Here is a 15557-nt window from a genome sequence, read left to right as displayed (position 1 = left end):
TATTTATGAATATAAACGTTACTGAAGCAAAAATTTCAGAAAGCAGCATCATTCTTACCACACACTGATATTTTACATTCTATATTTTTCCTCATACTGGAGATGAACCCAGGAGCATTCTACCAGTGAGTTCCATCTCTGATCCTTTTTTTTATTTTTTAAGTTTCCAGATAGGATCTTAATATATAGCCAAGGCTGACCTTGAACTTGCAATCCTCATGCTTCAGCCTCACCAGCAACTGGGATTACAGGCATATGCCATTGTGCCCAACTCTATTTCCCTTTTTTAAATGCTAGTCGCAGTCCATTAAATTGATTTCATAATTCATTTCATTACTTGCAGTTATCAATACTTCCATAAATTATATGCATAGTAAATAAAAACGAATGATAAATAGTGGTTTTGTTATTTTCCAATAGCATTATAAAATTATGGGTCCTATAATAAGTGGTATGTAGATTTTTAAAAAAGAAATGCATGGAAATTCTCAACACTTGAAATAAAAATGGAAGAAATAAAATTTTCTGTGATAATTTTTTTTCAGTGTTGAGTTTCAGACTTGGCTTATTTATAAAAAGGACTTTTGATTTTGCTGATTATCTTCACCCTTTTTACTTCTTATCAAGCAATACTAGAAATAGTAATCTAAACATTCGGAGTTTTTTGGTGAAGTATTTTGTCCATAGATCTTGGGGCAAGAGAGAAGTAAATGTAAAGACAGCTTAAATATTTGCTAATAAAATATTCTACTTAATATTATCTGATAAAATATTTAAAAGTTAACATTTATAAGTTTTGATTTAATCAGGTAATCAGCACACACCTATCTTACTTACAAACTTGTGAGAAACTCTCTTTGTGAAAATTAGATACGTAATGTGGACCAAATGTTTTGCAGAGTTCCCCACTCTCACCTCTGAGAAAGAGTGTCCCCTTCTACAGAAGGTGCTTAAAGAAGGTGCTATTACCCTTCTCAAGAAGCCAAAGAAAAGAAGTAAAATTGTTTCTGGTGGAGAGTTTCTGTAGTGGTGCGGTTAGTTGTCTGTTTTCATGCTTCATTTTATTGCTGTGAATAAGGATTATTTTTCTGAAAATATATTGCAGTCTTCACATCAAGAATATTTATTTCTGGTTAGTTCAAGTTTCTTTTCTAATACACATATTATTACTAGTTTCTGTGTGGGTAAAAATTACAGCATGGACTTTGTCTAATTTACAATGTTTTAATGGCAAGTTAAACATTTTTAATCATTTCTTACAAGTGTTTCCTTTACAATACTTATTTCTCTGTGTATATATGGACAAATTTTCCTATAGGTAAGAATCCAATTTTCTTTTTGTTGTAATAGGATTTGAAATAGGATACAATATGAACCTCAGTGCTAAGAATAACTGCAAATGGATAATTCACCAAATTTCCAAATTTATATTTTAGAACTAACAATAGAAAATTATAGACAAATGTCAAGAGCAAGGTGAAAGAATCTTTTTTCAAGGAGTCATAATGAATACTTAAATAAGTGAAACATAGATTGTTTCTTTTATCCTGTCTCCCTTTCTCCCCCCTTCCAATGCCTCCCACCCCTTACCCTCACACCTGTCTACCTTCCCTTTCTCTCCCCCCCCAATACCTCCTACCCCTTGCCCTCACAGCTGTCTACCCTCCCTCCATTATTTCCCTTCCTGTTCTTTCTCTACTCTCTTTCCAGAGTTCCCTACCACTATCTGCTACTGCTACTTAAGTAGCCATGTTATGGAACTGAAGTTTGTTTGTTACTTGCTAATTTATTAAATACAATTTTATATTATGAATGATTAATTTTATAGACAGTTTATACATTTTTGCTAAGAATAAAAACTTCATCTATGCATACAAACACATAGATATACTTCTGTGTGTGTGTGTGTGTGTGTGTGTGTGTGTTTACCTCCTATTCCCCATCCATCATAGGTCTATAGAAAGAAAAATCACTTCTGCCATATTTAGTTAGCCAAATTTTAAATATTATCATATGTTAACATATTTAGATTATATTGCTTTTGGAGATTCAGAATCTTTTTTCTCCTCTCTTTTGCATTACTGAGGATTAAGCCTAGGGCCTCGCACATGCTTGGCAACTGTTTTGTTACTGAACAACATGTCTAGCTAGCCCTTTTAAAAATTTTTTAAAATTTTGAGGTAGGGTTTGGCTAAATTGCCCAGACTGCTTCAGACTTGTGATTCTCCTGCTATAGCTTCCCATGTAGCTGGGATTATGAGGTGGGTGCCACCATGCTCAGCTGTGATTCAGAATCTTAATTTTACAGACATTAATTGTTATACAGTATTTTAGAGGTAGTAATTAGAGATTCAGTTGAATCTATACCTACTCCATCATATACCTTTAATAGCAGGCTACTTACATATATACATATATTTTTAATAAGATGTATTTATAGACATTAAGCTTTCTGGACACATAGATGCTAGGAATAGGGAAAGCCTGGTATATTAAGTACATTAGTTTTTGTACATGTTCAATGAATATTTATTGATTGAATGGAAATGAGATTTATGAAAACATTACACATAATATAACATTTGTAATATAATTCTTTAATAGTTTATTAAAGAAATATGTGAAACTATGATGGATTGATTGATTTAACCTGTTTTAAACATTAAGCTATATGCAAGTAAAACGAAAATTTAAGTAGTTCAGTGTCTTGGCTCATATTATTAGACCATTTTCTTATTATAACAATAAACACATCAGAAGTTTTAAAACAATTTTTTTATTAAAATCCCAAGCAGATATTTAATTGGTTTTATTGCAGTAAAAACACTTAGCCTGGGATCTGCCCTCTTAACTCAGTTTTATGTGTGCAACCCAGAAGTGTTAACTGTATTAAACCAAATTTTAATGCCTTTTATTTGTGACTTTTGTTTTTATACCAAAAGGAAGATTTAGTGTTGCTTCTAAAATCTCTTTAGAATTCTTATGATCAGTAGACTATGCAAATGCAGGGCATAAAAGTATAGCTATAACAAATTTATAAATCTACAGAAGGTGCTTAACAGGCTATCCATAGATTTTATTCTCTGATATGACTATTAGAGAATAAAATCTTTATTGCAGAATGAAATATCCCCTATATCTCAACTCAAAAGAATTTGTAAGGATAAACCAAATTTTGTTTATGTTTATATTTTGGGGTAAAATTAGAGGTATTTGACCTTTAAATTACAGTCTTGTTTAGATCAAATGTAACAGAAGAAGATTCTTCAGACCATTTTACCCATTGCTTTCCACATTAGTATTACACAGAAGCTCTTTTAATTTACTTTTTACAAACTTATAAAACCTGTTTCAAATACAGAATCAACATAAATATACTAATTATAGCCATTACTACATAGAAGCAATTAGCAGGTAATAGTAAATGGTATATACTAATTTTAAAAAGTTTAAAGTTGAAGAAAGAATTACATTTGAAGAAGAAATATTCTTCTATGCCACTGGCATTACTTTTGGTCACAACTAGTTAACTCACAGTGGTCATTTGGAGCAAAGCAACATTGTTATCCCAATTTGGTAGTAAAGCATTTTCTTCAGTGTGTACCTATCTGAAATGTTTCTGTAAGGATGTTCTTTGTGTATTAGGCTCCTGACCTTATTTTCAGTAAAGAAAATGTCAAGATGGGCAATGAGACATAGATGAGATTTAAAAGTAGTAAGCAAATTTAGGAATAGTGCTTTATACCTAGTGACCTAATTGTTCATCTAATGTTTAAATAAAAATTTTCACTTATGAAAAATGACCTTCAGGGGCTGGGGTTGTGGCTCAGTGGTAGAGGGCTCGCCTAACATGTGTGAGGCACTGGGTTCGATCCTTAGCACCACATTAAAAAAAAAAAATAAACAAACAAAATAAAGGTATTGTGTCCATCTACAACTAAAAAAAAAAAAGAAAGAAAGATGACCTTCACGGTTGTCTCCTTATATCTTACCTCTGAAATCCATCACAAAAGCTAGGCTCTACACAAGTGGGCTAACTGCTCCTACTCCGTTATTTAATACTGCTAGTGCTGATAAAATGGCCTCTGTAAGCAGAAAGAAATCAAACATTTGCTGCCAAACTTAAGATGGAAACCTACACCATGACCAGATCAGCATGATAGTGCTTCAGAACTTTGGCATATTGATAATATCATGTTTCTTTTTGTTATGTACTTGAACACATTTGTGAGGAGATGAGGCCTCTTTTAGTATTTAAATGTAATTTTGATGTTCACTTCTAAGAGATGCTGTAAATGTTTGAGTCTGTGAGGGGAAAGGTGAATAATGATATCCAACTAAGGATAATGTTGATCACACATATAACAAAAATAGTTAAGACATAGTGTACCTTATAAGGAAGTTTTTTCCCAGTTGAAAATAAATGGAATATGTTCTATCATGAAGACTTTTTTATGCTCCTAAAATCTTTTATTTGTAGTTCTTCAATATATATTTATTGTTCTCCATTTTGATTTTTGCAAGCTGTGCATTCTCCAAAGGAAAGTGTTTATGGTCTCATTTTAAATTTGGATGCTTATAATTGTGTATAGTTTAATGTTGGTTGTAAACTCTTTCTGAACTCAGAGCCTCCCCCATGAGATGAAAAATACACTTGTAGTCATCATTTAGCCTATTTTAAACAATGTGAGACTTTTTATTACAGAAAAAAAATTCTAAAACTTTTATGAGAAATATCTTGAACTTTGGTTTCATTATTTCCTCTCAAAAGAACTTTTAAATCCCCTCTCAGTAGATAATCACATGCTTAGGAAGATAAAGCAAAAATAGAAAAGGGAGGCAAAATTTAGAATTTTAAGTTATTCTTGTTCAGAAGAGCTCAAAATAGTTCATGTGGATTAGTTCAATTTGCCCTATCATCTCTACAAAAAAGGTCTAATAAATTATATGCATATTTTTTAGATGAAGGAAATGACAAACATGGAAATTGAATGGCTTGCCCAAACTCGTGGATTGAATGGAAAGCTAGAATTAAAACCCAGGCTAGGCACAGTAGTGCACATCTGTAATCCCAGCGGATTGGGAGGCTGAGGCAGGAGGATTGTGAGTTCAAAGCCAGCCTCAGCAAAAGCAAGGTGTCTCAATGAAACCCTGTCTCTAAATAAAATACAAAATAGGGCTAAGAATGTGGCTCAGTGGTCAAGTGCTCCCCCCCCCCCAAAAAAAAACCTAGGTCTATTGATAGTAATCTCCCCCACCCCCCACCCCCCAACTGGGGATTTAATCCAGGGGCAATTTACAACTGAGCTACATTTCCAGCCCTTTTTATTTCTTATTTTGAGACAGGGTCTCACTAAGTTGCTTAGGGACTTGCTAAATTGATGAGGCTGACCTTGAACTTGGAATCCTTCTGCCTCAGCCACACCAACCACTGGGATTACAGGTATACACCATCATGCCTTTGATAGTAATCTTTCTGATAAATTTTGCTACCTAAATTGGATTTTAAAGGTTTTTAAATATTGTACAATCAATCAATTCTACTGTATTCTTTCATTTTTATTGGAACTGGAAATATAGAACAAGTACAATAAAGTCTTTATGTGTTTTTTTCCACTTTGGGTAGAAGTGGGGGAAGTTAGTGGGAGTGATGACAGATACATACTATAATGGATAATTTTTATACAGTGAGGCAAGAGCTTAACATATGTCCAACAGGCTCTATGTATATAGTGTAAGGAGCACCTGGGTCAGGATGGGCAAACATCAGGAAATGTTCCTTCTGTCTGAAATAATTCAAGAATAGCTCCAGTGGCACTGCTTTCAGCAAAAGCATTAGCATAATTTCTTGTGATCAAAATTAGATTAGTGCAGAATTTTTCCCTAATGCTTTAACAACATAAAGCAACTATGACTTTATATAATACAGTCACTTTATTTAATAAGATTTATAATTGTCAGAATTACATTATTATTATTAATACGTATCATTAACAGGACAAAAATTCAGTGCTACTCCTGCCAGATAGGAATATTTGATTTAAGAATGGCAGGTTCGTAATGGCTGAAATCCAACTCTCCACCATGCACCTATGTGCTTACTTAAAGATGTATCTTCTTTTCCTTCAAAAAGCGAGCAAAAGCAGTCTTAGGCTAATAGATCTAGTAGAGAAACTACTCTCAAAATATCTTCCCTACTGCTTCCTTTTTCTTCTTGCATCTACTTGGTTTCTTCCTTGAATGCTTTCATGTCTCATAGCTCTTAGAATTTTATTTAGACCATCTTTGTTAGACTTATCACTAATTTCATACTTCCTCAAATTTTTGCCCAGTTTCCTGAGGAGTTTCACCACTTTTCCCACCTTTCTTCCTTTCTAGTTTCTCTTTACATTTCACCAATCTCTTTCTTAGATCTGTTGGCCACCAGAAAGACCTTAATTATGACTCAGAATCATCTGTTGTAAGGAATAGTCACGAGACTTTAAGTTAGCTACTATAATATGATTTTCAAAATTAGAAAGCAAATTGAACCATAGTTAAATTTGACATATTTTATAGAATCATAGCACAAAGGTATTGCAAACTTTTAAGTGAATTATTCTCATTTTTATTTGTACTGTTTTGTAAAATTAAAATGACAACTTCTTGGACTTTCAGTAAACATGTACTGAAATATTTTCATATCCAATTAATTTGAATTAATACAATAAAATCCCAGCATCTACAAGAGCCATCTAATTAGCATTTAGTTTGGGACCTTATACACCTAGTTAGAAGACATGACTCTCTAAAGATACTATTGCCTAGCTGGGCACAGTGTCACACACATGTAATCCTAGCAGTTAGGGAGGCGGAGGCAGGAGGTTTACGAGTTCAAAGCCAGCCTCAGCAAAAGTGAGGCGCTGAGCAACTCATTGAGACCCTTTCTCTAAATAATATACAAAATAGAGCTGAGGATGTGGCTCAGTGGTCCAGTGGCCCCGAGTTTAATCCCTGGTACCAAAAAAAAAAAAAAAACCCAAAAAACAAACAAACAAAAAAACCCACCAACAACAAAAAACCCCCACTGTGGCCCATTAATGTCCTGTCAGTAAATACTAATGACATAAAAAGAGCATTGTACATATACCTATTACAAGAGGAATAGACTCATGATGCATTTTAGGTGATCTGTTCACATTACAATGAGGTTAGGGTAGACTTCTTTGAGGAAGTCATATTTAAAATAAAACTAAAGGATGAGAAGCAACTAGTTGTGAGAAAAGTTTGGAGCAGTGTTAAAAGCAGTGGGAAGGTCTGTACAAAGGCACTTATGTATAAGAGAGCATAACAGAAAAACCTGTAGCCTGGTTGGAATAAGGGAAATAGATATGCAACTAAAGAAGATTCAAGTGGCAGACCTGAAAGGAGGTGAGACTTGATTTAAAACACATTAATATGCCTCATTAAACAGGATAGTGATATCACAGAATTTGCATTTTTAAAAGATAGTTCTGGCTGCTGAATGGAAGATAGCTGAGTAAGAAAAGTAGAAAGAAGCAGCAGGTGGCCTATTTGGAGTTCCCTGCAGTCATCTTACCAAGCAATAACTTTAATTGGGAATAAAGTGATGGCAGTGGAATTGGAAGTAGTCATACAGAGTACCAGCACTTAGTGATGGATGTGATATGGGGACAAAGAAAGATGAAATAATGAATCCTGTTACGGGTGGTATCCATATTTCTCTTTGGAGCAATCAGTTGGATAACAGAGCCAATGACTCTAATAGTAAAGACTGAAGTAAAGACTTTGGAGAATGTGGGAAACAAAAAATCAATTTTAAGTATGTTTCTTTTGAGGTACTTCTGAAGTACCCTAGCAGAAGTACCAATTATGAAAGACTGGAGCTCCCAGAATAAGTTGATGCCAAGAATATAAATTGGGGAGTATCAGGGGATAGATGATATTTAAAACCTTGTTTATGAGGATAAAAGGAAAAAGTAGAGGAGGGGGAAATGAAGTTCTAAAACTAATACCTGAGGAAATCCAACCCATTTGGATTTCCAGGAGAGGAGAAGGAAAAAGCAAACAATAAGAGCGAACAGTTTGAGAGGTAGAAGGAATGCTTTTAAAGGGTTGAAAGTGATTTGGTAATGGATAATCATCAATGTCAGTTGTCACTGAGAAGTCAGATATGGAGAAAAACGTGTCCATCGGATATGGTAATGTGGAGATCATTGGTGATACATACTGAGGGTTGTTGCCAAGGTGTGGACTAATTGGCAGTTGACTAAAGTTGGTAGAAAAATGAATGGGAAGTAAGAAATTTAAGACAGCAGTAGCTAGAGAGAAATGTGGTAACGTGTAAGGAATTTTACTTAAGTTGGTTTGTTCATGGGTGATATTAGATTATGTTTGTATACTAATGAAAATGGTGATTAAAAGGGGAACAATGAAGATACAAGCATAGAGCTAACCAAAGTTAACCAAAGAAGAAAAATCTTTGATAAAGTAAAAAGAGAAGGAAATCCTGAATGTATATTTGGAATTGGCCTTCAACTTCCTCTGAGACAATAGGAAAAAGATCTGCAGGCACAGGGTAGATATGTGTAGAAGTAGTCAAGGAACGATGAGAAAGCATTCCTCTGACAGCTTCTATTTTCTTGGTGAAATATTAGATACGAAATCAGCTGAAAGAGTAGAAAGTTAAGGTAGGAAATTTGAAGAAAAAGAAACAGTCATGGTGGAAATAGAGTGAACTTAAACTAACACATTGAATGTCCACAGTGATTGATTGTGAATTTATGGTGTTTCCAAAATACCCACTTGTTTGATTTTTTTTGGAGGTTTTGAATACTTCTTGTTAGTCAAAGGCAGTAGAAGATAATTGCTTTCATCTGTGATATGATTCTTGACTCTAGTTTTTACTTTTTTGAATCTCATAATGAATTGTTTTCTGATAATATCTTTGTTCTCTAGTCAATAAAATTTTATATTAATGAATTTTAAAATATAGTTTGCTGAAGAATGCAATTTATCCCTAAAGTACTATAACACAGACATGCTTAGAAGCTAGAGCCTATGAGCATCTGTGTTTGGATGTGGTATGGTATATATCTTAGTGTTCTTTGTATTACATATCTCAAATACGGATGTTTTCCATATTTGCACTTAAGTTGATCCATGTTGAGAGGAAGATGAGGTATAAGAAAAGCAAAATATTTGAATCTAATCTTTGAGTAAGCAATTATTTGTTGCCATTGTGAAATGAAGTCACTTTTTCTAAAATTTTTAAGATAAATTTTTGTGGTCACATCAATAAAGTTTATAGCTCTTTCTCTGAAGAGGCAATTGACATCTTCAAATGAACTAGTAAACAATTTATTGTTATTACAAAAGCTTAATCATTATTTTATATTGGTTATAAAGAGAAATCACAGAAGGTAACACAGGAAATCATCAGTGTTTATGAGCAATTGTGTTAGTGACTGTGTAAAGTATTTTTTTACAGTTTTTTGCAGTAGTGGACAAATATATGATCTTTTGTTGTAAATCCATGAATTCACAATGTCTACAGATTGAATGTGCATTTTTTGGTGTGTTTCAATGTATTTATATACTACTGCCTTAAAAGGCAAGTAGAATGGGTTTTAATGATATCAAGACTAAAGAATAAGAATTTAATTCCAATTGACAAATATTGATATGCTGTAGAGGGAAAAAATGTTTTAGTATGTGATGGTCTGCTATGGAAAAACAAGTTTTTGTTCATAATTTAAATGTTATCAAATTATCTGGATTTCAAACACTAATAATTTCTAAAATATGTCTAATTATAATAAATATTGAATTTAAGAATTCCAAGTGGTACAGTCTTATTCTTATCTAGAATATAGCAAGAATTCATTGGCTTTCCTTTAAACATATTCATTTTAAAAATTAGAATATATCATGACCTTAGACTCAAGTGATATATATTTAAGGTATACCTTTAGAAGGTAAAGGAGTATACTATGTTCTATTATTACCTTAAGTTCTTTCATGCATAATCAATATTCTACCAAACCAGATAGTATCAGCAATTTTTGTCATTTTTAGAACTAAAAAATTCACCTTTGATGATAAAATAATGCTACTCAAAAGAAGTAAGTTCAGTCTATTACTTATTAGATAAGAGACATTAGCGGTGTAGCTCAGTGGTGGAGAACTTGCTTGGCATGTGCAAGGCCCTGAATTTGATCCTAGCACTGCAAGAAAAGTGTTGCTGGTGGGGGGTACATTGGACCATGAAGAGTTATGCTCATAGCATCTCTGTCCACCCTCACTATCACTGTAACCATCATTTCATTTCATCTCTGATCTTCTACTTGGAGAATTTAGGAAGTTGCCACTGCTTTCATTGTCATTAGTGGGTTACATTCCAGTTTATTTTCTATCTAAAACTTCTGTGCATACATGATAGATTCTTATCATTCCAGGAAGAAGCTCTACTTCTGATGTACTAGACATACACAAGCCTCCATTCTCCCATCAGACCTTTCTTAACAAAGGGCTTAGTAAATCTATGGGATTTCTGTCCATCAGAGACACAAAAGACGAAGAAGATTATTTCAAGGACATTTCAGCTGATAATAATTCTGGTCATGAAGATTCTGAAAATACCTGCTCCCCTTATCAGTTTAAAAGTAGTGGCCCACATAAGAAGATTATCACTGGCATCGATATGCTTCCCAAGAAGAAGATTTGGGCTTCATCCTTGGACTTGCTTTGTGCCGCTGACAAAGACTTTTCTGGAGAGACTGACAGATACCAACACTGTCACCCTGATGCAGTAACAGGGCGGACTTCAACTACTCCTAGAAAAAAGGAGGCAAGATATTCAGATGGAAGCATAGCCTTGGATATATTTGGGCCTCAGAAAATGGATCCAGTTCATCACACTCGAGAATTTTCTACCTCCTCAGCAATATCAAGTGCTTTGGACCGAATTCGAGACAGACAAAAGAAACTTCAGGCTCTGAGAGAAGCCATGAATGTAGAAGGTTAGTAATTTTGTGTGTGTCTGAAAGAGGTCGGAATTAAAATTATTTTAAAATAAAGAGAGGTTATTAAACCATTCCATATGTCTTATTGCCACTGCCAAGATTTTGTACCCAGGTTACATTGACTTCTCTCTTTCTGCTCTGCCTTCCACCGAAATCCCAGTCAAAGTATACTGCCTCTGCAGAGTCATCTATCCAAAACGTGCCCAGTCCAGCCACTTTGCAGTCTCTCGATATTTTAGGTTGTGTATAAGATTATGAGACTCCCAAGGGCAAGAAGTATGTTTTCTACTTTGTACACTTATCTCATGGGAGGCTTCAGTAAATGGCTGGTTCATGGAGATGCAAAGCAGCAAATCAAAAGCAGCAATTCCAGGGAGATAGAATGGCACGATGGTGACGAAGTGCCTCCCAAACCACCAGTTAAGAAAGCAAATTTTAGGGCACAACTCCAGGAGATTCTGATTTGTTCATTCTGAAATAAAGTTTCGAATCTGTACTCTAAGTCATAGTAATTTGGATTATAGACTTAGACAACCTAGATTTAAATTAATTACTCCATGTATTCTTTATGTAACATTTACTGCAGCAATTGGGTGATACCTCCATGTCTAAGTTATTCCTTCTCTAAAATGGGCCTGCCAAAACCAGATTAATAAGATAATGAATGTAAAGTGATAAAACAAAGTATTACATTTTTATTATGAGAATAAAATCAACTTTATATAAATGGTAATTTCTTATTATTCCAGAATAAAGCTCTGTTTCAGAAAAAAATATTTGATTCACACACACAAAATTTCAGCACTTTTTATGAGGGGGTGGGTACCAGGGATTGAACAAAGAGACACTCAACCACTGAGCCACATCCTTAGTCCTATTTTGTATTTTATTTAGAGACAGGGTCTCACTGAGTTGCTTAGCACCTCACTTTTGCTGAGGCTGGCTTTGAACTCGTGACCCTCCTACCTCAGCCTCCTGAGCTACTGGGATTACAGGTGTGCACCACCACACCTGGCACAATAAACACTTTATCTATCTTTCTATATCTATCTATCTATCTGTCTATCTGTTTATCTATTTATGTTCTGATTAGTTATACATGATAGTAGAATGCATTTTGACATATTGTACATATTGTACACAAATGGAGCACAACTTCTCATTCCTCTGGCTCTGCATGGTGCAGAGTCACTCCAGTAGTGTAATCATATGTTTATCCCCACAGCCCTATCCCTCTTCTCACCTCCCTCTACACAAATCAGAGTTCCTTCATTCTTCCCTAAAGTCCCCCCCATCCCCCACTATGGATCAGCATCTGCTTATCAGAGACAACTTTCAGCTTTTGTTTTGGGGGGATTGGCTTATTTCACTTAGCATAATATTCTCTAGTTCTATCCATTTACCTACAAATGCCATAATTTCATTCTTCTTTAAGGCTGAGTAATATTCCATTCTGTATATGTACCACATTTTCTTTATCCATTCATCTGTTGAAGGACATCGGGGTTGGTTCCATAGTTTAGTTATTGTGAATTGAGCTGCTATAAACTTGATGAGGCTGCGTCACCGTAGTATGCTAAAATCAGCACTTTGAATGGGATAAAATTATGTTGTAAATGGTTGGGTAAAGACTACCATTAGTATAAATAGGTGCATGAGAATTTCAATTAGTACTATTTTTTTATTTACCTTTATTTTATTTGTTTATTTTTAAGTGGTGCTGGGGATTCAACCCAGTGCTTCGTGCATGCTAGGCCAGCAGTCTACCACTGAGCCACAACCCCGGCCCCTAGTCCTATATATATATATATATATTTTTTTTTAATATATTTTTTTTAGTTGTAGTTGAACACAGTATCTTTGTTTTATTTTTATGTGGTGCTTAGGATCGAACCCAGGGCCTTACACATGCTAGGCGAGCGCTCTACCACTGAGCTACAACCACAGCCCCTAGTCCTATATGTTTTTAAAGATAAAGTTTTATAACTGACCTTGCCTCCTAGACAAACTCTCTGATAAAGTTGACTAAAGGAAATTTTAGGTGCTTTCTAGTTCAAAGAGAGAAGTGACATAATTGAGACATTGTCATCTTTAAGGTCATTGATCCAATATAACATTCAATTTTTAAATTGCTTTTAAAATATTCTGCTAAAGGTCTGTTCCTCTATTATGTAAGTTTAAACACAGTTCTAGAGTTGAACATACTCAGAGTTGTGGTTTCCTTCTAGTAAAAGAAACTGCAATTTTTTAAATTCAGAAATTGCAAATTTGTAAAGAATTGGGATTATGGAGAAAATTAACTTGTAAAAAAATTTTTTTTTAGTTGTTGATGGACTTTTATTTAATTAATTTATTTATATGTGGTGCTGTGAATCAAACCCAGTGCCTCACACATGCTAGGTGAGCACTGTACCAATGGGCTATAACCCTAGCCTGAGAAAATTATTGAATACTTTATTTATATTGTGGGTTTGTACATAAAATGCATTGTAGAAAGCATTAGCCATTTTTATTATAAGATGGTTGTATATATTTTTTTATCTGAAAAGGTTAAGTCAAAGACAGGAAATAAAATTTAGAAGCTGATAAATAATTTCACTATTTAGCTTTTGGAATTGTTATGGCAAGAAGTAGACACTGCTTATATCTTTAAAAAAAAGTTTCCTACTTCATAAGTTATATTTTATGCCTAATTAATTTGCATAACAGTTAGCATGTGAACAATAATTTATCCTGGTTTTCTTTTGTCTCCTTATGGAGACATTTAAGTAAAGAACTCTTTTACATTGTGCAAAAAAAAGCCCTTGATGATTCAAATAAAGAACCATTATAGTCTAAAACTATAAACAGTAAAGATACATATCAACCTAGATGAATATTTCTAACAGGAGGTTGAATAACACCTTTTCTTAAAATGTGAATATTAAAAATAAAATAATTTCTGGTGATCTCATGTAGTTTGATATTTGCTATATTAATGGTATTGTTGATTAGTAAAATTTGAGGGTTGTGGGGTTTTTTTGTTTTGTTTTCTTATTTCTTAGTGCCATGGTCCTCCTACCTCAGCCTCCCCAGCTGCTGGGATTACAGGCATGTACTACTGCACCCTACAAGAAATATTTTTATCTTAAATCTTAGTTTGAGAGTTAAAAAGGAAAGAAATCAAACATTAATGGAAAGCCAGGTGCAATGCTACACTCCTGAAATCCCAGCTATTCAGGTGGCTGAGGCAGGAAGATCACAGATTTGAAGCCAGCCTGAGCAACTTAGTGAATAAAAATAAAAATTTTCTTACAAGGAGTCTGAGTGAAAGATTACTTGCCTAGCATGCCCAAGGCCCTCGATTCATTCCCTAATACTGGAAAACAACCAATTAATGAAAGGTATTCAATTTCTTATGTTATACTATAATAGTCTTTTGGATGTACTTTGTTTGAAAAGGTGATTTTGATTATATGTGACAAAATATATTAGACTATTGTAGCATATTATCCTATTATTTTCTCAAGTAATGTGTGTGCACATATGTGGAAGCCTCAAGAAAATTCAGATAAACCAACTTGTTTCCAAATATTATTATATAACTGCAAAGATGTTGCATAATCTCTGTTTGTTGCAAATTCTTATTTGTTGAAAAGGTAACTAGTTATGATACATCATTTTCCAGATTTAGAAATTTTAGATTTGTTTCAGGAGATGCAACCATTCAAAGAAGAGCTTTCTTTTTAAAAATCAAATATGCCTTGAATTTTTTGATACAGGGTAATTTCTATTTTGAAATCTTCCTTTGTTATTAAAAGCATTTCTGTCACACACACACACAGACACACACACACACACACACAACTCTACCCATGTTTTTTCAGAGGATATTTTAAAACCTAATTAAACAAACAAAACCTAAAAATGTTGGTTTATTGCGAAAACGCTTGCATCACCTTAAATAAACTCCTATTATTATATTTGCAAATAGTAATATATTGTGCTTGCTTTAGAATAAAAGCATTATTTGAAAAGAATGTTTTGAGACTTGGAATTCAAAAGCAATAATTCTCTACTTATTTAGTTGAGTAACTTGCTTGCTTACTTTTTCTAAAGGTAAAGTAATTTATGTTCGCTCTATAAATGGTACAGATTGTTACTATGAAGATTTTAACTAGTATACAAAGAAGAAAAGAAAATAGAAAAAAAACTCAGTCATCTAATTTAATTCCCATAAAAAGTAGGCTTTACAGATTGTTTTTATGTGTGATAAATCATGCAGAACAGTGGATGTCACTAACACATATTTTTAAATATAAACATTTTAAAAGAAATCCTAACCTTTGTGATCTTTAAATTTGACAGTTACTTGGATTTCAGTAATTTTAGAATTAGATGATGGCTTAGAACATATGTTATCTAAACATATTCTTGAACTTGTAAAGGTTTAATAGTGTACTCAAGACCACATAAGTAGTTAATCATAGAGTTTCAATCATTTGAAGGATCGTCGATTTTCACCATGGATTTTCAGAGTTCCAATCTAAAGAT

General features: G+C 33.6%; 1 protein-coding gene across 13 annotated transcripts in view; it reads left to right on the top strand.

Annotated features, from left to right (window-relative positions):
- The window catches only part of Ptpn13 (protein tyrosine phosphatase non-receptor type 13), a 204266-nt gene that overhangs the window by 80671 nt on the left and 108038 nt on the right, over positions 1-15557 (top strand). For 11 of the 13 annotated variants that reach the window (XM_046457591.2, XM_058583408.1, XM_046457594.2 and 8 more), the window contains one exon: positions 10458-11021. The exons of 1 other annotated variant lie outside the window; for it this stretch is intronic. In XM_046457591.2, coding sequence (XP_046313547.1) covers positions 10458-11021 — 564 coding nt within the window. Of the gene's footprint in view, positions 1-1030; positions 1133-10457; positions 11022-15557 lie in introns of those variants that run through there. One more of the 13 variants, XM_058583411.1, reaches the window with a different exon arrangement.

Source organism: Marmota monax, unplaced genomic scaffold, assembly GCF_021218885.2.
Source record: "Marmota monax isolate L192 unplaced genomic scaffold, Marmota_monax_Labrador192_F-V1.1 WCK01_AAM20220418_F8-fsc00128, whole genome shotgun sequence".
Lineage (NCBI taxonomy): Eukaryota > Metazoa > Chordata > Mammalia > Rodentia > Sciuridae > Marmota > Marmota monax.
Note: the sequence above shows the minus strand (reverse complement) of the source record. Positions and strands in the feature narration are given on the sequence as shown.